This window comes from Abramis brama (genome assembly GCF_963993115.1).
Source record: "Abramis brama genome assembly, chromosome: 1".
In the NCBI taxonomy this organism is placed as follows: Eukaryota; Metazoa; Chordata; class Actinopteri; order Cypriniformes; family Leuciscidae; genus Abramis; species Abramis brama.
The window spans coordinates 15,680,717-15,704,154 of record NC_139963.1 but is presented as its reverse complement, the minus strand read 5'-3'; the positions used below and the strand labels follow the sequence as shown (position 1 = coordinate 15,704,154).

The following is a 23,438-nucleotide window of genomic DNA, read 5'->3' as shown; positions in this document are numbered from 1 at the left end:
ATTGACTAAAAAACAAAAATCAATCAAAAATAGTTTTGAAAATGTTGAAAGTGTATGTTGGAATATGAAAGGTGGCAGGATTGATAGTTTACAGTGAAAATATGAATATATTATTAGTAGATTTTATGCTCATATTTTAGGACTATAAAATAAAGAATAACTGACAGTAACAAATTATTAGAAATTGTGTTTTTTCAACTTTCAAGTGTGAAAACCTACTCTAGAAGAAAACAAAAACAAGACTTTGGGAAAAAGGCATAATAGGTCCCCTTTAATAGTGTTTTTTTTTTAAGTTACTGTATTCTTGTTATTTTCAAAAAAATGCCAACTTTAACAGAATTAAACTATTGTCATTTACACTTAAAGTGATGAAAGGCACACCCATTGTGTTAAATGACTCATGATTTATGTTTTGATTTCCCAGGCGAGTGCTGGTACCACATCCCATCTCCCCCGAGGCAGATGCTCAAACAGGTGTCCGTGGGCAGGACCTCCGTTTATGCTGTGGATGAAAACAGTGAGACACTTGTTTCCACTCACTTCTTTTGTCATTTGGTTCAATCAAGCTGTATGTGCTCTGAATAACTCTATCTTCATTATATGAGTGTGTCATTTCAAAGCATGCACATTTTTCTATTCATGAATGGTTTGGAATACCTGGATGATCAGCTACATTTGTCAAAATGTGAAGTATGCAAACAGAGCACAGCTCCTTTTCCAATGTGATACATGAAAATCAGCCCTAAACATCAGTCTTAACTTCCTAGATTTGATTTGTCTGCCAAAGGACATTTTTACACAAATTAGGATGAAGAGTAACCTTTATTTTCCAAGGAACTAGAAGACACTCACTGGAAACATTGTACCGTATATAAAGCAGTTATCTCTCCAGTCGAGTCTGAGCTCAGTCTGTTTGTGCAGGTAATCTGTGGTACAGACAGGGTTTGACACCCAGCTATCCTCAGGGTTCAGCATGGGAACTCATCTCCAGTAACGTGTGCAAGGTGTCTGTTGGACCACTGGACCAGGTTTGTAACCTTTTACTTGTTATTTTGATGTGTTGACTAACATACTAAAGCACACACAATGCTTCACTGACATTTACAGAATTTTCCGGCAATCTATGTTTTCACTGTTATACGGTAGGGGGGCGCTATTACGCATATTCTGAGAGTACAGAATCTCCGGATCAAAACACAAAATAAGCAACAAAAAAAGCATTGCTTATGCACATTGTAGTCAATGAAAAAAACACTATTTTCTCTGTTTTTTGTTCAAAATGTTGCTTTTTTTATTAAACACCCACATTAAAGTGTTGATAAAAAAAGAAAGCATGAAGCTACAATAAAGTGTTTTTTGTTGTTGTTGTTGTTGTAGTAGTTCAAAAGTAGAGGCTCTGTTCTTTTGTTTGATATATTACATGTTGATATTCATACAACAAAATATTCTGGGGGCCATGAAAGTTTTGTAAAAAAAAATATCAAAAATGCTGTTGGTGGCTGTAAACCAGGCCAAATAGTCTTTGGCCTGGATTAAATCCTACCTATCAGATCACTACCACTTCATGTGTGTAAAAGAAAAGTTACCTGACCTAACGAAAGTATGGTGTTCCACAAGGCTCTGTCTTGGGCCCTTTGTTGTTCTCCTTGTATATGCTGCACATCTCTGTATGTGGGAGTTATTGTTTCCTTCCTCCACTGTTACTTTATGTTGCCTTCTCTTGTTATAGACCTAACCTTTCCTCCAGCTACACCTCCTGAGGTTTACCAACTCCCATCATGCCCAGATCCACCCCTAACAAACCTAAATTTAAAATAACTTGACACACACAAAAAAACAAGTTTTACTGGTTTGATGGTTGTGAAACTGGAAAGTGGTTGTGATGTTTTATCTGTCCAGGTTTGGATAATTGCTGATAAAGTGGCAGGTTATCCATTAGAAAGCTCAGGAACTGTGTGCCACAGACTGGGAGTGAAGCCCATGCAGCCGAAAGGCCTGAGCTGGGACTTTGGTATCGGGGTGAGTCTTTCCATAACTGTTCACATTAAAGGGGTGGTTGATTATGATTTCACTTTTCTAACATCTGCAAAGTTACAACGCTCAAAGTTCAAAGCAAAGGGAGATATTTGCTTTTAAAGAAATCGTTTTTTAACGACTACAACAAATGGCTGGTAGGGACTACACAACATTCCTCCCGGGTTAGAGACATCACCAACCCTAAAATTTACATAAACCCCATCCCCAGGAACAGCCAGTCCATGTTGAGAAGAGGAAGAGTTGTTGTAGTCGAGCACATTTGTCAGTCTGCTCAAGCTGTCGCATCCGTCTTTTCACATGCAATACAGTACGTAACATAAATGCAATAGCATGTCACTCTGTAGGCATCTTACAACAGTTCCCATACAAGCGATTTTATAGATTATCATGACAGAATATGCTAACTGAAAATAGTTAACTCCACATCAGCAACACAAATTCATCAACTAACCATTTAAAAACGTCCTGTTGAATTCTACGTTGTCAACTCTTCTTGAGTCTCTCCATCATTGTCCGACTCCAGTTTAAACATAAAAGGCAGAACAGTTTCTGACATTTTAGTGTGTCTGCGTGAGGTAATCAGAGCTACTAACACACTCACACACACAAGCTCTAGAAGCTCCGCCATCGGTGCCGGGAGCAGCAGCTCATTTGCATTTAAAGGGACACACACAAAACGCGTTTTTACTGACCCTCAAAAAGGGACAATTTTATCATGCTGTAAAACTATCTGTAGGGTATTTTGAGCTAAAACTTTAAATACACACTCTGGGGACAACAGAGACTTATTTTATATTTTGTAAAAAGCAGCATTATACCACCCCTTTAAGTCTAATGCTGAACTGTGCCTTCCTCCGAAAGCCTCCAATTTTAAAATGCTGTATAATTTCTGCAAAAGTGACATAAGGTCTAATGTAGACCTGGTGTCAACAGATCTTTACACAGAGTCATTTCTTCAACAGGGCGGCTGGGACCACCTGTCTGTGAGAGGGAACTCTTTAGAGGCTCAGCGTGTGGCACTGCGCAGTCCAATGCCCAGCCGGACTCCGAGTCAGGTGAACGGGAATGCTGTGAGCTGCTAGTCATTTTGCTCACCCAACACCACCATCATCATCATCATCATGCTTGACTGCACGTCCCAGCTTGCTGTTCCTGACACCCTTCCTGTCTTTGCCCAGTGCCCTTCCAACCAAATGTGACTTTTTTTCCTTCTTTTTTTGATTCCACTTGCCTGAATAACAAACTTTCACCTCTGTGAAAACAAGCTTCTGGGTGTGACTGAACTTCTTTTGATTTCTGTACATGTATGATTTGAATCACCTGACTCAATTGACTGTTCTCAATTTGTTTTGCGCATGTCACATTTTCTTGTTGCCGTATTTGTTTCTGTAATCGGTAGAAACCCATTTTATGTCATTGGTTTGATTATATTATTTGAAAATAATATATAGTCCACTTAAGTAGACAATGCTGTATATGTGGACAACTTCCCTACTGTGGTCTTTCTTTGGACATGCTTTTTTTTTTCCAATAAAGATCTGTTAAAAAGCACCAGCTTGTTTTTCTTTGTGAATTCAAGTAAAGAAATGTCTGCACCACTAGCATCACCAAACAAAAGTTCAAAAAATAATAAAAAAACTGATTTTCTAAATCCTACCCCATCTGATCTTGGTCTGACACACTTTCCCCAAACTCGCACCATTGCTTGAACCTGTGAATAAAAGCATGTGTGAAACATGCATGACAAAGAAATGATACAAGACAGAAGTTCATTTTCATTTAATTCCATAATAAACAGAGCAATTCATTATAAACCATTCCTTCAATGACACTAGGCATGATCATCGTCATCAATATGAAGTAAAAATATCACCATTTTTTTAAAATTTACAAGTTACAAGGACATGATGACCTGCATTTCCCCATTTATTCCATCGTTAATTTTTCTTTTTCGATCACTTCTCACCTGTGATGTCACATTTTAGCATTAAATTACAAAATCAGTCCTCATACCTATTCCTAACATCATACCCAATTTACAGACAAAATTAAACATTTATATACAGAAGAACAATTCAACATTAAGTTTCACTTTAAAGATGTGCAAGATTAAGCAAAGTATACTATAGAATAAAACCAAACAATTTCCTTTCGTAAAATTTCAATTTGAACTGAAAATCGAGTGCTGGTAATACAGTTATTCAACAGGTCTAAAACATAGAGATATTACTGTACTGAATTACAAGGGGAAGTAGAAGCTATGAACCCGATTATTCCAGCAATAACCTTTACAAATAATCAGGCTCCCAATTTATGCAAGACAATCTTGAGCATGTCATACCAAAATCAACGTTCTTCCAGATTGAACCAAGGAAATGTTCGGTGATGTGGAACGTTCTTTCCTCTGATTGTGTAGTTTTCACCTTGATTTGATACAAGGTAATATACATTACAAGGCTATATACATTAGTCGATCGGGTTCATTGTCAACCAAAAGGAAAAGCATTCAGAGCAGCAAGATTGGCAAATATAAAGGATTCATATGACCTATGACTTTCAGGTCCAATGAATAATACATGCACAAAAGAAGAAAAACAAAATAATTTCCAATCCCTTGAGTGTTTACAAGCTGCTCTTTAAAGTTAACACAGGGAATCAGAAATGTAAGGAGGTTCTTTTGTGTTTCCATTGAACAGTATTCCTACTCAATGCTACAAGCAGACATCACCTGGAAGTCCTGCTAGTTGCTAGCTAGTCTCTCTGCACCACCAGTGCTTTCAGAATTACTCGCTGACTCGTAGATCAATCCAACGCCAACAATGACAACTTGTTGGTGAATCGCACAAAAAAATGTCTGGGTCACATTTCAATCCAAAATCTAGAGAAAAAAGAATATATTTTGCAAAATATCTATTAATATCGTTCAAATGAGTAAAACAAAACTAGCATTATGATACAAACACTTTACAATTTAAATATAATATCATTACTTATTTTCACATCACAGTAATGAGAGTTGGCGGGGGGGGGGGATTTTCATTCTCAATTCATGAAAATAATTTCACAATGAAAAAGTCTTACTGATCCCAAAAATAGGCTTCATTTTCTTTGGGAAATATAAGTTTCTTTCTTTTGATTTTGAGGTGAAATATGACCTTGATATGTTCTAGATGGGTGAGAATCCCCATGGTACTGGATAATAAAACTTGCACAACATTCAGAAAGGATGAAGACACAGGAGGAGAGGGGCTGTGAGGCACTGCGACGGCCCATTCAATATACAATCTCACAACGCTTCAACAAAAAGCCCTGATATGCAGCACTCCTTAAGAATTCCTCATGAATAGACCACAATGACAAAGACTGCTCACTACTTTAAGACTTATTAGCGTCTCATGTCCGAAACCGCTCAGCTGCTCATATCCTGACTTTTACATCTTTAAATACAAAACATGTCACTGAAACTATGCAAGTTGTTGCATGGGTGAAAGTGGTGCGGTTGTCATGAATGAACGGACCAAACACTGTACAAAAATATCTATGGAGACCCATACTGCTTCTATTGGACATCTAATCCGATACACAATCATATAAATAAGCATGTCACACTAGATTTCACATTTAAAAAAAAAAATTAAAATCCAGTGTGTTAAAATAAAAGGCAAGTATTGTACGGTTTCAATTGCACAACTGAGTTTGAGTCGATTGGCTCATTAGTGTTTAAGAGGGAGTCCTCTGGTTAAACGATAAATTTCAGCTTCATCCTTCTGAAGTAAAATGTGGACACTAAGAAGTAATGCATATGAGCAAAAAAAAAAAAAGAAAAAAAAGTGAGGCAGGACACTTGGGAAGCGCGTGAAAGTTTCTAAAGCATATGTGAAGCAAAGTTTCTTCCAAATTGCACTGATGAAAAACATTGCAAATCATATCTCATTTGCAGAATACAGGAAGTCATCACAGGATGCCGCCTGCTCAGTTTCTGCAATCCCCTTCATAACCTCAAATAAATACCAAATGCTGCCTGAGAAGCAATCAAAGCCTTCAAAGCAAATATATCCGTCACATTTCTCCAACATTTACACGTGTCCAAAAGATTGGTTAATCTTTCTCTCCATCTTCACCACTTCCTGAGAAAGAAAACGAGAAACAGGATTCAGAAGTTAAGATTCTTGAGGTCCCATTCTTGTTTGTTCATGCGTGGATGTCTGTGTTCAACTTACCCCCTTGTTCAATGTCGGAGTCTGTGAGGTGGGTGAGGGAGAAGCTAGCGATGCTGGCTGGGGAGATGGAGAAGCGCGTGTAGTTGGAGGGACTGTTCCAGCTCTGCTCCAAGGTGCGGTTCGCAGGGGGTGGTGACAAATACTTGGAAGCTGCGGAGGTCCCACTGGACCTACTGGCAGAATGATCACTGGCTGCTTTTGAAAGAAAATTGGGCTCTGGAGATGGGAAGTCATCATCCCACTCAAATGCGCCACCTGTGAATCAAATCCAAAGGTTTAAAGTCTTGGTATACAAGACTCTTTGATGATGTCAATTTTAAACTATTTAATTCAGAGACACCAACATTTTTTTGGAAATTTGGTTTCTGATTGGCCCGAGTACCATTGGTTTAATGGGTTCACAGTTCAAATGTAGACCAGTGTTTGCCAACCTCGGTCATGGGGTATCCGCCACACAGCATATTTCGAATGCCTCATTAATCAAACACACCTGACTGAACTCATTGGCTTATTAATAGAGACTCCCACCCTGCATCCCTATGTGCACACTATCCATCATAAAAAGTATGTGAAATAAGAATAAGTGTGTCCCAAAGAATAGTGTGTTGAAAAGGGTATGCCAAATGTAACCAGGTGGTCTATTATTTTTGGTAGATTTCAGCAGTTTGTACTATTTCCTCTTAAAAAGAGTACATTACATTTAGGGCATATTATAAGAGGAGGAATTGGGGGACAACACGAGACCTAAAATGGATGTGTCAGATAATGATAACATCCAAAAAAGTGCACTGTTTGGGGGGGTCCAGGACCACGGTTGGGAAACACAGATGACCTAAAAGAAAAAAAAATTAACATTAGTCATTACCTTCTTCATCTGTGGAGCTCTCAGAGTTGGTAAATCTATTAAAGTAGCTGGAGGAGGACACTGGACTGTTGAAATCAGACAATTGACTACTGGGGTCAAGAGTATGCTCACCAAGCTCCTTTGTTGGGGTTTCCTATTTGGTTGAAAAACAGGGAATCAGGCATAGAAAAAGCCTCTCTTAAAAAAAAATAATCGAGTTGTATTTAAAAAGATTTAAGAATGCAAGGGAAACATCTGACCTGGTCAAAAAGGTAGACAGTGACGTCATCAAAGAACGACACGCCACGTCTATTATTTCCATCGCTGCCCTCTTCTGATGTTGCTTGAGCAGTCTGAAGGGATTTGGGTTTCAGTAGGCTTTTGAGGCTGAGGGAACTGCTGTTGTCCGAGATGATAACAGGTACCGGGTGCACAACTTCATCCTCACTGCACTCAGAGCTAGAGCTGTGTAATCGGTAGGCACGCATATCGTCATCGGACTCATCACTGTTCTCATCTTCTTCATCAGCATCCATTCCATCCTCGGTGCCATATTCCATTGAGGATCCATCGAGCTTTCCTAAGTACCTCCCCTCCATATCTGGCTCTTTTTTTTTTGTTCCCTCCCCAGCATATGTCCTTGTTAGCTTTGCATGGACCTTGACGTCTGTTGAGGGCTGCGTTGAGGTAGGTGATGTTGCTGCATTTTCTGGGGCTGCATGGGGATGAGTTTGGTCGGAGTCGTCACCAGTCAATGGTTTATCCTGGCTCCAATCTTCCTCAGTGATGAGAACCAACTCAGGCAAAGGAGTCTGTACATCACCATCAGTTGATTCTAAAGTAGGACCTGCAGACTGAAGGGATATCTCGGACACCGAATGCTCCTCAACAGCTTCAGCTCCTTGACTTTCGCCAGCTTCTCGATTACCCTGGAGCCAAAATGAAGCATCTCCTGGGCCGCTTCCGTTGATGTCATCACTCTTTTTATCTAGCTCCTCATTGTCTGAGAAGTAAGCAGAGTCTCTGTAGTTTCCTCCCAAGGGAACTTCACCAAGTTCTTGTTGGTGATCAACTCTACCAGCATTTACCTGAACATCAGGTACACTGTCCGCCTCAGACACCACGATTTCCGGTGGAACCAGTGCCATAGGCTCCACGGCACTACTCGTCTCATTCTCTTCAGAGGAATCCCTCAAGCCTGTTTGAGAGTTCCACTCGGGTGACTCCAAGTTCTCGGTTTCATACCCACTGTCAGCTGCTTTGTATGGAGGTTGAAGCTTATTATTTACAGGATTTTCCGATGACTGTCCATGCACCACATCCCTATGCATGTCCAAAGAATCTAATGAGTCTGGCGTTTCAGCCGAATTCTCAATGGTTGGAAGAGTAGATAAGGTGCTATCATCAAGAAGGCTGTCCTGACTTATTTGGTCAAGACAGGAGTCTGAAACCAACAGTGAGGACATGTCCTGAGTTACATGGTTGTCCAATAAAGTTTCTTGATCTTGATCGATGGCTTCTAAGAGTGCAATATCCTTGGCGGTCTTCTTGTCTAGCTCCATTATATCACTCATTGAGTCACTACTTGTTAGACCTTCAGTGAGGCCACCTTCTGTACACTCACCAACAGGTGACGTAGTAAAGCTAAGCACAGCTGTGTCTATGATTCCTTTATACTGCCCATTCTCCTTTGAGGCTCCAAAGCATTCTTCAAGGCTGGGGGGTTTGGCATCTATGCACATATGTAGTGTATCTGTAGTGGCACTTTCAAGGGACTGATGACTATCAGATGGACTGTCAACAATGACCTCAACACTCTCAGAGGTAGACTCGGAAGAGGAGTAATTCCCAGATTTTGGGGAATGCAAAGAGCCATTTGAGTCTGGCAGGTGGTTGCTACAGGTTTCTCCTGTTACTAATATATCAAAAGGCACCATTGTTTCATTTCCTTTCAAAGGCGACAGAAAATCTTCTAAAATCGGGCTGACTAAGTCCAAGAATTCATCCTTAAGCTGCGTAGAATTCACAGCTGATTTCAAAGACTCACCTGTAAGGTTTACACTATCTGAGACATCCGTCTCAACAATGGAGCTCATGGTCTCCTCTAGATTTTTTGAGTCGGGCTGTGAGAGCGCAGACTTGTCCTTCATTAGGCTGTTATCTTTAAGAAACAAGAAGTTTTCAGCCAGTTTCTCAGTGTTAAGAAGCATCATTAAATCTGAACTGTCCTTATCGGAGATCTCCAGATGAATGGCTTCTGGTCCAACCCCTAAAAAAGACTTTGGAAAACTATTACTTGCCTTGTTACTATTAGTTTCACCATCAGAATCCTTCTTCGGTACATTCATCTCTGGGAGCTCCATGAGACCTCCCCTGAATGAATGAGAATCTTCCAGTTTTGCATCACCCTCACTGAAAATGTTAGTATGGTAAGGGCTATCATGTTCACTTGAGGACCATATGTGGCTGTCCTGAAGGAAAGAGTCTTTTGAGTCAATGCTCTGATGAAAGAAATCAGCATCTGTACTGGATTCATCCAATCGGACATCCTGTAAGACTACAAACTGATCCTGCTCTGAAGCATTGGTACCTTCAGCACCCTGACTTTCCCCCATCCCAATTTCACTCTCATCTAGCTCCTCCAACTTAATAAAATAGTCATTTCCAGAGGATGCTTTATGTGCATCAAAAACTGGCAAGGTTTCCGGGACTCTGTCATCTTCTGCTTGCGGTACAGTGTCAGGGAAATGAGCCTGGATATCCTGCCGTGGCACTGGAAAGAACATACTGTGGTAATTCAAAGTAGTGTCCAAGGCAGAACGATTGTGGTTGTCATAGTGGTCATGCTTGGCTGCCTCCCACACATATTCAAAACTTAGTCCACGACTCGTTTCGGTGACTGTGAGCACCTCGTCTGGTTCTCGGCCGTCATCAAACTGTTCCAGGATGGGAAAGGATGAATGACTGACGGTGGCTTGACGAGTGGTGGGATTGGGTTTGAGAGAGCTCCAGCGCTGCTCGAAGTCATCCTCCACATCTTTCTGACCCTGCATACGGAGATAAGTGAGCAGGCGGTGGACCTCTTCAGCAGTGGCCCTCTTGTCTGCAGGCAGCCAACAAAACTGTAGAACTTCATACCTGTAGACCAAAGCATAGAGTTAAGACGTTTCTAGAGAGAAACCGATCTCGTTTATAAATCTGTAAAGGACTAACCATCTTTCTGAGTATGGTAAGTCCAGTTGTGGCTTGAGAAGTCTGACTTGTTGATCCTTGAGCACATGGTGAAGCACTTCTCTATCTGACAAGTGAGGATACGGCTGCTTTCCACTTTCAAACAGCTCCCATAATGTCACACCCAGTGCCCTGAAAACACAATCCAGGTAATTTATTAATGTAACTCAAATGTCCAAAAATTAAACTAACAAATACACTAGAAATCCAATATCCATATTCAACATAAACATAAAAAGGGGTATGTCTGTAATAAGACCTCCTAATGCGCTCATGAAATAACTGGCTGACATCTAAGCTATCATTTGATCAGTCAGAGTGATTCAGATGCTTTAAGAGTCAAAGACCTTTAAAATTTACGACCCTGCATTCAGACAAGTGTAGTGGTACCTCACTTACAGAGTGCTCTGATCTGCCGACTGCCCTGAGAGGCCACAACATCACTACCACCATTTACCATTTCCCTAAACATATTTTTTTTATCTCAAAAAGACACGAGACTGCAAATGTGCATCCTGTTAAACAAGTATACGTAAGGTACCTATCATTTTGAGTTACCTACCAAACATTGCTGGGTTTAGTCTGTTCTGATGTGATCAAGCCCCCATGCAGCTCACCAATCAGCTCAGGGGAAAGCCAGCGCAGTGCTACACATTGGTCATCCTCTGTGGTGATGTAATCTTCCTGCAAGGAGACAGATAAATAATGTTATAAAAATGTTAAATAAATTAAAAAATTAAAAAAATGATGATGCCTTTTCAAGTTTTACCTTAAAACTTGTAGGGCCAATGCCATAGTCTCCTACTTTGACGGTCAGGTCTGTTGTGAGATAGCAGTTCCTCAAAGCCAAATCACTGTGATAGGAAGAAAAATAATTACCTGGCATGCTTTTAATAAACATTCACATTTAAAATGGTTCTCTTGTAGTGTGATGCATCAACTATACTGCCTACATAACTACGTAATACAAAAAAAAAAAAATGCAATGCAACTGAAGTATCTGACAGATCTTCTCTACCGTATTGAGATGCATTTTGAAGTATGCCGTTTCACCGGAAGATTTTAATTCAAAATGAATTAATCATTTCATTTTAATTAAAATTATAAGGTCATATTAAAAAAAAAATGAAACATATGCACGTGTGAATTGTTTTTACGAAACATATTTAGAAAATATGAATTACAGTGTGAATTTTGATTTCATGTCGACTTAAAACATTGGATCTCATCCACCAAAAACTTTCTACAGTATCAATTACTCTGAAATTACTTTAGTATCAGTTACTGAAAACTTAAATGAGACTTACTGTGAGGTCATTCAGTTATTTAATTCCTAATAATAATAATCTATTAATAATAAATAGTAAATAAACATTTTGTCTCAACACTTTCCAAATTTCTAAGGCCTCCATGTCTGTGATTTTTCCATACATCCAAAATTTTTGCATATATCCAAAATTTTTGCATATATCCAAATTTTTTGCATAAAAGTAGAAAAATGTAAGTGCAAACCTTTGGTAGAAACTCGCATACAGGTTTTACACACAAAGACGTGAATGGTGTGAATGGGACCCAATGCCACAAGATACAACAAATGGCGCTTCAATGTTTACAAGAAGAGATCCAGATTTTCTTCCCCATTTGCCCCCTTCTAATGTAAATATACAACCAGCTTAAAGCAGGACTCCTAACTAAAAGATTTGCAAGCAATATTCTTTATAAAAATTGGCTTCAAGCTAATGACTAGCTACAAACCCATCACAAAGATGTCATCATCTCTATCCACTTTGAGTCCAATTAGTATAAGTGCAAAGCTGACAGTGTGGACAGTGAGTCTGTTTGTTTCGTAACAGGTTTGTTTTGCAGTGGGATTTCTGTGAACAAACGTGCAGAAGTGTCCATGTTGCTTCATTTGATTTTGTTGTTTGTAGTTTTGTGGTAGTTACCCAGAGGGGAACAATATGCCCATTTAGGCAGTGAGTGGGATAGGAGGACACAGCTTTGCCCACCTTTACTGAGTTGTCTCTCTTTTACACCCTCTCTTGCGAAACCGCTGACTCTAGTCGTGCTCACTGAATCCGCCGCATGACAAATGGACAGATATTTTAGTCGTGATACTCTGGCCTTGGCAAAAGGGGGCAAATACAGTACTGTTGGCGGGTCACAGGGAAGCAGAGCTGTGCTTTTAGCCATACATGGAAAATTCACAAGTGCAGATCAGGGTTATTATTGTTAACTAAAACTAAATCCATAAACAGAGGTCAATTGAAATAAATAAATTTTTAAAAAAACTTAAGATTATTTATTTCAGCTAGTTGCCAAGGCAAAAAAAAAAAAAAAAAACAGTTTCGCTTAGTTTAAGCATTTTTTCATTTTCGTTTAGTTGACTAAAACTACTAAATAAAAATGAATAAATTATACATGAAAACACAAATAAAAACTAATAATAACTAATAAAGGCAATTACACAAAATTAGAAAAGACAGAAATTTTCTGTAATTTCTTTTGAGAGAATAAGACCTTAAAATGGAAAACAACATGACAGAGATTTGACAGACCTCAGGAAATCAAAGGGTTAAAATTATTCCAGATACTATAGTTCATAATGAGCTTCCTTATTATAACGCGACCTAATGTTGGGTGGGTGTCTGTGCGCTTGCCTGATTAGTGGGTAGGATTTAGGGTCCTTTTACCAAGAGTCTGCACTTTTCTGTTTTGATGCCTGGATACTTTAGGGCAGGGGTTCTCAACCCTGGTCCTCGAGGGCCACTTTTTAGCTCCAACCGTGATCAAACTCACCTGCCTGTAGCTCTCTAGTAATCCTGAAGAGCTTAATTAGCTGGTTCAGGTGTGTTTGATTAGGGTTGGAGCTAAACTCTGCAGGAAAGTGGCCCTCGAGAACCAGGGTTGAGAACACCTGCTTTAGGGCATAAAAATCATAAAAATAAGAGTTAGAAGAGTTCCTTTACTGTTCCTTTAATGCTCGGACCCCAAAAATAGACCAATGACTGTAAACAGGGTTCAGCAGGCCTTTAGCACATGAGCAATCTAAAAAGGTTGCATTTGGACATGCAAAGCTGCTGAAATGGCTATATTTCCCAAGATAATAGGGCTGGGACGATACAACCATCTTCCCGATTCGATACTATCATGATACTTGGGTGCCGATACGATATGTATTGCGATTTTTTTAAAGAATTGCGATTCTACAAGTATTACGATTCGATATTGCAATATATTGCAATTTTTTTAACACTAGACCATCGAGAAAAGTTAAATCATACACTTATACAGACTGTACATGATGTATAAGATGAGTCATATTTACAAAAACAAAATCACATCTTTCCTGACTTTCATTTCAGAAGCATCATACAATACTACATTCTCTTGAATGATTCAATAACAAATAAATTTTTTAACAGTCACTTGTCGCCACTTAGTTGCGAAACAATGTAATCGATAAATGCGTTATTTTAAGCACCAAGTTTCTATCAAAATCTGATTTTGATCGCTATCGTAGACATCAGTGTTCATATTTGAACTTTAAACTTTTATCCAAGTACTTCTATGATAATTTTAACTATTGCATCACAGAAATAATGATACTATGAGTTTGAAAAGAAGCGGTTTCATGACAACTCACTCCGGGTCAGCGGCAGCGCCAACACAGGTTTGAATGTTGCGATATGATTTTGTCAAAGTTTAATAGACAGACGAATTGAAAGATCGCGTTGGTGTTTGAATCGAGATCACAGTCTTTTAAAGATGAATCGTGCAGCTCTATTGTCTTATCTCTCTCTCAGCATATAAGTAGCGCGAGGGGCTTTTCATTGCTTTCTGTCTCACTTCTCTTCCACGCGTCCACTTGGGATATTACGTCACTCAACACTCAAAGATAACGACACATTTCATCCTCTTTTGGAACGAAAGTGGCTAACTTCTGTCCACCTTATTTACAAGCAAAGACAAAAATAAAGCAGTTGAATTTGAATTAATATCGATTCTGTAATAATAAAAAAATTGCGATAGCTAGGTGAATCGATTTTTTCTCCCAGCCCTACAAGATACCACTGCTCTTTGGACTTCGTGCCATTCCAGACAACTGAACGAGCTCATGTAGATGCCCACAGTGGGGGTGTCAAACAGCGTTTTGCAGTAAATCACCTCTGAAACAAAAAAATCCAAGAGCATTTTCATGACGGCCACAACAACAGCAAGGAATCTCCATGCCTCCTTTGGCGTTGTATCCCAGACGACCCCGCCCACGCCCCGCACCCCTTACGAGGGGATCCTCTTACGCTCAAACCGCAGAATCATCATATCCCAGCAGTGGAGGACAGCCAACAACCCCATAATCCAGAGGAGCTGTGCAATCGGACACCTTTCAGCATATTCTGAGCATGCAGGAGGGTACAGACACGCTCATGGCAAGACACCCTAGATAACTCAACCTTCCTCCAGAAGACTAGAAGGGGAAGAATGAAAGTGCAACGTTGCCTTTTACAGCACCGTGGCCTATTTTGGAAAAAAAACGAGGACAGCCAGTGAGAAGGAAAGGCTGGACAAAAACACACACGTGCATTCGGACAGATGCAATGTGTTGCATTAAACCTACTTGTGAGATGTTCGCATGAAGGTTAAGCAATGTCAAACCACTGAGAAGTGGAATGGACACATACTGCATCTTTGAGATGTAAAGTGAGCCGAAGGTGATATGTGCAGGGCTAACCTGTGCAGGAAGTTGTGTTTGTGCATGTGGGTGACTCCCGCAGCGATCTCGCAGGCCATTTTCTGCAGCTGTAGCAGTTCTCCATTCCTGTACAGCCATTCATGCTGAGAGACGTAACTCTTCAGGTCCCCCTACACACCAAAACACAAACACAAGGGGGAAGAGTTACAGGACATTCACGGCCCAGCCACACAGAATCAAGTTTTAAGACCACAAAATCAATTTGCTGAAACATGATTATAAGCATCCTGGGAAGCAGATATAACAGCACATACAGCATTTAGACTGAAATGATCAGGTTTTGTTGAGGGTAAACCAGCCTGAACATTTAACAGCCTGTGTGTGAAAGGTAACTTGTGGAGGCAGCCACAGAGGGGCAGTATTCTCTCTCTGTACAGATGCTGGACTGCCGAATGGATAACTCGACCAAATAAGGGAAAGGCTGTTTAATAGTGACTAATATATGCTGTGTCACAGTAATTTAAAAATAAAGAAGCAGCAGTAAGACAGAGCGGGCAGATCAGGGCTGTTCAGCTGTGCTGGATTTCTGGGCCCAAAGACTACAGGCCAGTTTTGCTCTTGGAGAGACTGCACTGAACCACATCATTCATAATTTTCAGTAACGTGACTGGCACGGAGACCTGGAAGGCAAAACATCCATGGAGCTGCAGCACAATTTCCATCCGTTTCAAGCCATGAATATTTAGAAATATGTGACCCTGGACCACAAAACCAGTCACATGGGTCAATTTCCTGAAATTTGGATTTATACATCATATGAGAGCTGAATAAATAAGCTTTCCATTGATGAATGGTTTGTTAGGATAGGACCATATTTGGCCGAGATACAACTATTTGAAAGTCTGGTATCTGAGGGTGCAAAAAAAATCGCAACATTGAGAAAATTGCCTTTAAAGTTGTGCATTTATATTGGCGATTGTGCAGCATTCACTCACAAAAATGTACAAAATATCGTCATGGAACATGATCTTTACTTAATATCCTAATGATTTTTGGCATAAAAGAAAAATCTATCATTTTGACCCATACAATGTATTGTTGGATATTGCCACAAATATACGCGTGCGACATGTGACTGGTTTTGTGATCCAGGGTCACATATGTGACTGCTGCAGTATTTCAATCCCTAAAAACAGCAGGACATTATAAAACACTTGTTTGAAAAACACTTCAAGAGACTTAAAGTACTAAAAGTGATATTTAAAGATTATATTCCATATAAACCTTTTTGATGATGCATACAGGCAAGCAGATGAGCCCAGAATATGAATGCAATGCTCTAAATGGTTGAGTTTTTTCATAATGGTTTTCTATGGAAAAATGCGTGACGAGAAACTGTGTGCTGTGTTTATATTCTGGGTTTATCTGCTTGATAGTACATAGTATGCATCATTAATAAGGTGTGTACAGAATTAGGTCTTAGTGCTTTAGTACTCAGTACAAACCTGGTAAATTTTAACTGGCGGACAACGGAGGAAAGATTTGTTTTGCCCTCCTTAAGGTCCTTGCACACTGAATCCGAAATTTTCGCATGCGTTTTTTCGTATCCGTCATTCTGTGACTCTAAACTGTCAAAACACCATTCAAATGCTTGTTACGGATGCGAAAAACGCAGAAAATCGAACCAGATCCGATTTTTTTTTTGACGGACGAAAGTTTCGGAGGCAGTGTGCAAGTGTGATTGACATAACGTGAGGTTGTATTTATTTTTTAACGTGCGAAAATTTCGGACGCGAATTTCAAGGGCCTTAAGGGTGTGACGCCACATGAAAACTATTAATTCTGACAATGTTGCAGGTCTTGCATAGAAAGAGGCAGAAAAAATTAACTTTTTTTAAAATATTTTTTTATTTTAAAATGTCACAATAAAATCACTGACTTGATCACATTAAAAACACATTTTAAGGTATTTTGCTTATAAAATTGCACACTCAGAGCCTCCACTTGTAGCCATGTTTCAATAAAAAAAAATATATTAGTCAGATAAATCTATTTCAAGTCTTCTTGCTCAACGACTGAGTATTATTACACAAGTCAAGTAGTGCGTATGCACTGGTCTCGAGAGGATCCTGAAATCTCAGACTCCTAGCGACACACAGAGCGAAGTTCTCCCTTTGGAATGATGTGGGAGAAACAGTGTTACAGCTGGCAGCCGTGAAATATATGATTAACTTTCTGTTAAATCAGCCAACCAGCAAAGCAAGCTAGGAAAGGATCTTTGTTTGCACACAACATAAGGTTTGGCAAACTGCAATCATTTCTGCCTTTAACTTATCCACATTTAAAACTGATTGCCCATTTTTTATGACCAGTCTATGATATGAATGAAAGAGTAGGAGTCATTAAACATTCACCCAATAGGATGTGAATATTGTGAAAATCATAAGGAAAGGCCTATTTTTAGTACCATTAAGCTTTCTTGCAAATGCTATTATGCCAACAGATGTTGTACTTTTAAACTTTCTTTGTAATACCCATTGTTCTCACTGGTCATTGTCATTAAATTCGCATTTCTGAAAATAAAATTTTACAGAATTTACAAAGTCCCCCTGTATTCAATAATTGTATCCCTTAAAACTCATCTTTGATCACCAAAATTACATAAATGTTTTTTCCTTGAAAAGAAAATGTCTTCATGCCTTAAAATAGCTTGAATGTAACTCTACACCCTTGCCTCATTTATATACGTGGTTCAGTGAATATGCAAATGAGCCCCGCCTCCACTCACTCACACCAGCTCAGAGATCCACTGGTTGACGATCACACGTTGATCTGATTGGTTACAAGGTAGTTTGTGACGTCAGAAACACCAGCGATTTCAAATCGATTTCAGCGATTTTTACCGTGTTTTTGAGACTGTCTTTGGTTCACTGCAGTTTTAAGGAGAAAATGCTCAGCAATGGTGTCGACTTATGAATTTACACATTGTTTGTCTTAAAGCATATTAAAAACAGCACATAGACATATAAACAACATTAAAAGCTTGATTTTCACCACAGGGGGACTTAAAGAAATGTACACTTTTTTGTTTTATGTTTTTAAAGCAATTCTAAGAGCACAGCATTGTGAAACATACAAAAGCCCTCCCAAAATCTTAGCAGGGGCACGGTCTGCCTTTAAACACGCATCCGCTTAGTGGAGCTCCCTAAAGAAAGCCTTTCCAGGAGAGATTGTCACTCAACCAGAGAGCAACTGGCATTCTGCAAACCAGCTCCAGTTGCACCCCTGCAGCTATATTTCTCTCTAAAATGCACTGTGTCAGGGATACCAGTGGTTACCAGTGATACACAAAGAAAATCAGCCATCCAAAGAGCTTTCAGATGTGCTTCTCTCTACCTCGGTTGAGGTAAACATTTTAATATAAAGTAAAAGATAAAAATCACAGTGATTGAACATAGTCTTAAAAAAAAACCGTTCTGTTCTGCACCTTACAAACTGGAAATGAGTAGCAGCCGACTCATTAGAAGAGTGCTGGTGCTGATATGTTCAGAATAGAGATGCACCAGTATCAGAAGTGGTATGTAAAATTGCTATGTATAAAAAAAAATGTTCAGCAAACATTATCAAAATTGCCCAATTTGCTCAAAGTCAGCCATGAAAAATAATAATCGGTGAGCTGGTAATGACACGCAAAGTGGAGTTACACCTCGGGTGTGCATTATTTTTCAACGGACCGGAGTTAATTATTCCACTTATACTACGGTCACCACACCTCAAGACATTGTTCAGATGATGTGTTTCCAGACATTTGTCAGGTTTTGTCCTTAAAACAATCTTGAGGGTAGGACTAATTTCTAACGCATCTCATCCCATGCCTCTGTTGCTAATTCCAAACCGTAATTTTAAAGCTAGTAACAGAGGCTTGAGCCACTGATAGCAGACTAATGCAGTTCTTACTGCTGTTACTAGCAAGAGAGATTAAGCGTGTGTGAATTACCTGAGTCTGCATCTCTCAATATAGTTTAGCAGCAGCGTCTCAACTAATCGCGAAAATGTAAGTTTATCTGCTTCAAGAACAGCGCCGTTATCTCCTTGCTAGTGAGAAATGCCATGTAGCTTTTAAGTGGCTGAACTATTTTACTGATGAAATCATCAGAGCAGCGCTGACTGTGCGAGTGTGTGTCCGTACTGTATGTGTGTGCGTTTGAGTGGGAGAGAGAGCAGGAGAAAGAGACTAGAGTATGTGCTTTCCGTACATAACTTAATTTTGTGGCAAAAACATGGAAATAATTTGTTGTGTATATTCTTTTGTTTACTATATGTATTTGCTTGGTCAGTGTCCTTGTGGGTTCTTTTGCTGTTGTAGTCTGTAAGGACCTTTGAAATAACTGAAATCATTTGGTGAAGTGATATGGACTGTAAGGCACTCAAAACCTGCCTGGCTGGAACTACTTTAGCTGTACGTTTTCCTTGAAAATAATTGCACACATTTGCACGTTCATCAGATTCAAGCATTCAACAGCCTTGTAGTATAATTGAAAATATATATTGTATTCTGCTTGATATTTAAAAATGTACACTACCATTCAAAAATTTGGGGTCAGTAAAATGTAAAAGAAATTAAAGAAATGGATGCATTAAATTGATAAAAAAAACACATTGAAAGCAGTTAGAAAAGTCTTCTGAACATTCTATTCATCAAAGAATCCTAAAATAATGGTTTAGTATTCTTTATGCCACAAAATGTATGCCACAAAAACATTAAGCAACACAGTTTTTACTGTATTTTTGATCAAATAAATGCAGCCTGGGTGAGCAGAAGAGACTTCTTTCAAAACAGCAACAAAAAAAAAAATTCTACTGATCTCAAACTTTTGAGCGACAGTGTAGGTGAAATTGTAAACATTATGCAACCAGAAAGCATTTTAAAAGGCAATTCTAGAACGCAACAATGCTTTTTCAAGCGTCTCCACACTTGAAAAACCACGGAAAACTACTTTTAAACATGAAATGACTAAATATTTACGTACATATTTACAGCGGATCTATTCGCACGGGATTAGTATTACCTGATGTAATTTTTACAGACCTTTTGACTGAAGGTAAAAGTCACCGTAATCTTTACTGACATTGTCCATAAGATTACTGAGATGACACATTCGGACGGGACTAAAATCACAGAGAAGCTCTGGTAATTATTACTTTACCCCACCTCTCCATGTTAAACTAGTCCCGTCCGAATAGGGCTATTGACGACCTCAACCAAACCTCTCAATATGAATGCCAATACGCCATACAAACTGGTCTGGGGTGGGAAACAAAGCCAGAACAGAGCAATGAAATGCCCAGGCCTCTCCATTATTCTTCTGAGATGAGAAGTCGTAGGACCATACATCCAAATTCGTCTATGTCTCAGCCTCTTGGTTCGTGTGAAGCTACACTCTGACTTGAGAAGGAACGGCTTGGGTCGAAACCCGAGCCGTAACACCAGCTAAGGAAACGGCCCAGACAGCATTACGCAACAGCTGGCCGCAGTGAGCTCATGCTCTCTCTGGAGACGGGCGACGTGGCTCGAAGCCATCCACCTGCTCAGGCCCAGAGGATCCCAGACCACAGGCTTTGTTCCTAACAACTGGTCAGGTGTGTAGGATGTTCCTAACCACAACCGCTGTGGGATTAACAGCTAACTAATTACAGAGTCAAGTGCAGCAGAAACCGAAAGGAACTAGAGAATATCGTCTCTTTCTCAGATGATGTGTTTTTGCACAAACACGAGCAGTGAACTGGCATAAAGTGTTATTACATTTTTGCATACTAACAGTTAGGACTCCAAGCAAGACTCCATCTGTGTGCATAAAAGCCATAGCGGGGAATTCATTATTAGATGATGACATCTGTTTTTTGTTTGTTTTTTACTTTGCACTTGCACATTTGAGACTTGTAAAAACAGCGTGGCTTTATTGCAGCACTTTAGCATTAGTATGTAATATGTAATATTAATATGTAACTACATGTAAAGACATCTTGAAAATAAGAATACTACTTTCAAATAGTTGAGGCAAGTCTGTTTGAATTGTTAGAATATATTTATTTAATTGTACATACTATATAAAAATATTTATTTGTAGCACTTTATTTTACAGTTCTGTTCTGCATGTACATACTATGCACTTATTATAGTAATTACAATAACTGGGTTATAACTAGGTACTAACCCTGAACCTACCCCTAAACTTAACCTTAACCCATGTAGTTACCTTATATTACCAGTACTTTCCTGAGTGAGTACACCATAAGTACATGTACTGTAAAATAAAGTGTAACCTATTTATTTTTTTACTTACCTGCACAAATATGTAGTTCATATGCACTATGATTATTAAATCACGTTAATAATTTTTACGTTTTGCAGCATGGTGATAAAATGCACCAACGCAGCAAGATGTGAGAGTGACAGTGTCAGTAAAAGAATCCTATTGCTTTATTGGGATATGAGGGAATCGGAGAGCTACCTACTGCATGCAGTTATGCGGCTCATATCCTTCACAGGCACAAGCAGCGCACCCGAAATAGAACAAGAAAAACAGAAAATAAATCAAAGGACAAGAAACAGCCCACTGACAGACACTGGCTGTGTAACTGTGAGATGGATGCTGGCCTAATTAAAGTGCTGGGAACAAATGAAGTAGTGAGGTACGCTGGAGTATCCGTGCTTGCATCAGACAAGTCCGAAATGAATTTGAGATGCCGTACGTGGCTGTGAAACAAGATTCAAGACAAGAGCGCAAGACAAGATGACCTGGAGTGCTAGGCAGATGCAGAAGAATTAATAAAAAAAGATGTTTACAGGTATCGAATACATCATTGGTCACAAAAAGAGATGAATAATGAGAACCAAACAACAAATAAAATCACTAAATATTTCCCAGATGCCATAACCATGCATTACACTGTGCTCCATCTTATGCTAAAGGACTAGTTATCTGCTTTCCTATTATCGCGTCACTGAAAGAACACTGAGTCAGAATAGACGACATACTTTTGATGGCACACTTTAAAAAAAGTGCACTTTGGCTTTAAGATAGGACAACTTTTCGAATTTACTTCTGTACTCTCACATCAAATAAAATATGGTGTCCTGACTGACCAAGGTCTCTTCTAAAATCCCAGTAAAATCTACTGCTTCCACAGGAATTATGGAAAACCTACACCAGAATGGCTGAAACAGAAAAGAATCAAGGTTTTGCAATGATGCCATTAACAGATGCCCGCAAACCTCAATGAACTGAAGCAACGTTGTAAAGAACAGTGGGACAAAATCCATTATGAGAGACTGATAAAGTCATACAGAAAATATTACTTCAAGTTATTTCTGCTAAAGGTGGTTCTACAAGTTATTGAATCACAGGGTGTACTTAGTTTTTCCACACAATTTTTGCTTTATTTTTGTTAAATAAATAATGACACTGTGTAATATATCATGTGTTGTTGTTCATCTGAGATTGTACTTGCGTACAAATATGTACACACTCACATATATACACTTACCAGTTCACAATACTCGAAGATGAGCAGGAAAGGAATGGCCTCCACACACTGACCAAGACATTGCAGTATATTGGGATGCTGAAGAACCCTGTAAAAGACACAACGAAAAACACTAAATACAGCCATATATAACACATTCTGCTAGCCACAATAATGTTATATCAGTTAAAAAAAAAAAAAAATCTTTATGGGTTAAAAACACTGACTAACTATGTGTAATTGAAAACACTGCTAATATATAACATGCATTACAAAGTAAAAGCTTAATATCCAACCTAATACAGAAGAGCCGATAAAGGCCCTCTCTTACCTGAACGGGTCGCCCTGCTGCAGGAACTCATTCTGCTCTTTGGAGCTGCCGTTGGCCTTCAGCTCTTTGACAACGGCTCGGGCGACTGCAGGGTCCATGTAGATCTCACTGAGCAGAACCTGTCAGAGGACGACAAACAGAGAAATTTGTCTGATATAGAATCGATTCTGACCGAATTGACTACCAATTGATTTGGGGAGGAAGTGAACCAAGTCCTTCCTGAAAACAAGGCCTGATGGGTGGACCACAGCGCAGTAGGGGGTGTGGGGGGGGGGGGGGGATTGATTCTTGCATCGCGATTCACAAATGTAAAAATTAGATTTTCTAAATGTTTTTTTTTTCTAATAACGTAATATTGGCGGAACGCAAAAGGAGGAACTCTGAAGGCGTACGCATAACAGAGACGCGTGATGGCTGAGCGCGAAATCCAAACGGCACCCTCTTCGTTAAAAGCTAACGTATGGAAAATTGGCATAATTTCATTTTTGTATGAGAGCTGCTTTCTGTATTGTTTAGTTTTCACATCAATGTGCTGTAAACAGATCTGTTATGTGT

General features: G+C 39.3%; 2 protein-coding genes across 4 annotated transcripts in view; one reads left to right on the top strand and one right to left on the bottom strand.

Moving 5' to 3' along the window:
- tecpr1b (tectonin beta-propeller repeat containing 1b) overlaps positions 1–3,588 on the top strand; it is a 30,622-nt gene extending 27,034 nt beyond the window's left edge. Inside the window, exons 22-25 of the mRNA XM_084120072.1 lie at positions 425–517; positions 922–1,028; positions 1,900–2,019; positions 3,000–3,588. Coding sequence (XP_083976198.1) covers positions 425–517; positions 922–1,028; positions 1,900–2,019; positions 3,000–3,119 — 440 coding nt within the window. The 3' untranslated portion in view covers positions 3,120–3,588. The remainder of the gene's footprint in view (positions 1–424; positions 518–921; positions 1,029–1,899; positions 2,020–2,999) is intronic.
- Positions 3,589–3,801: 213 nt separating this feature from the next.
- Positions 3,802–23,438, bottom strand: part of lmtk2 (lemur tyrosine kinase 2) — a 38,199-nt gene continuing 18,562 nt past the window's right edge. For 2 of the 3 annotated variants that reach the window (XM_084120041.1, XM_084120042.1), the window contains exons 5-14: positions 22,884–23,002; positions 22,574–22,661; positions 15,065–15,195; positions 11,102–11,186; positions 10,895–11,016; positions 10,315–10,464; positions 7,362–10,239; positions 7,123–7,255; positions 6,258–6,512; positions 3,802–6,164 (exon numbers count right to left, since the gene is read on the bottom strand). In XM_084120041.1, coding sequence (XP_083976167.1) covers positions 6,136–6,164; positions 6,258–6,512; positions 7,123–7,255; positions 7,362–10,239; positions 10,315–10,464; positions 10,895–11,016; positions 11,102–11,186; positions 15,065–15,195; positions 22,574–22,661; positions 22,884–23,002 — 3,990 coding nt within the window. In that variant the 3' untranslated portion in view covers positions 3,802–6,135. Of the gene's footprint in view, positions 6,165–6,257; positions 6,513–7,122; positions 7,256–7,361; positions 10,240–10,314; positions 10,465–10,894; positions 11,017–11,101; positions 11,187–15,064; positions 15,196–20,326; positions 20,457–22,573; positions 22,662–22,883; positions 23,003–23,438 lie in introns of those variants that run through there. The other variant, XM_084120043.1, reaches the window with a different exon arrangement.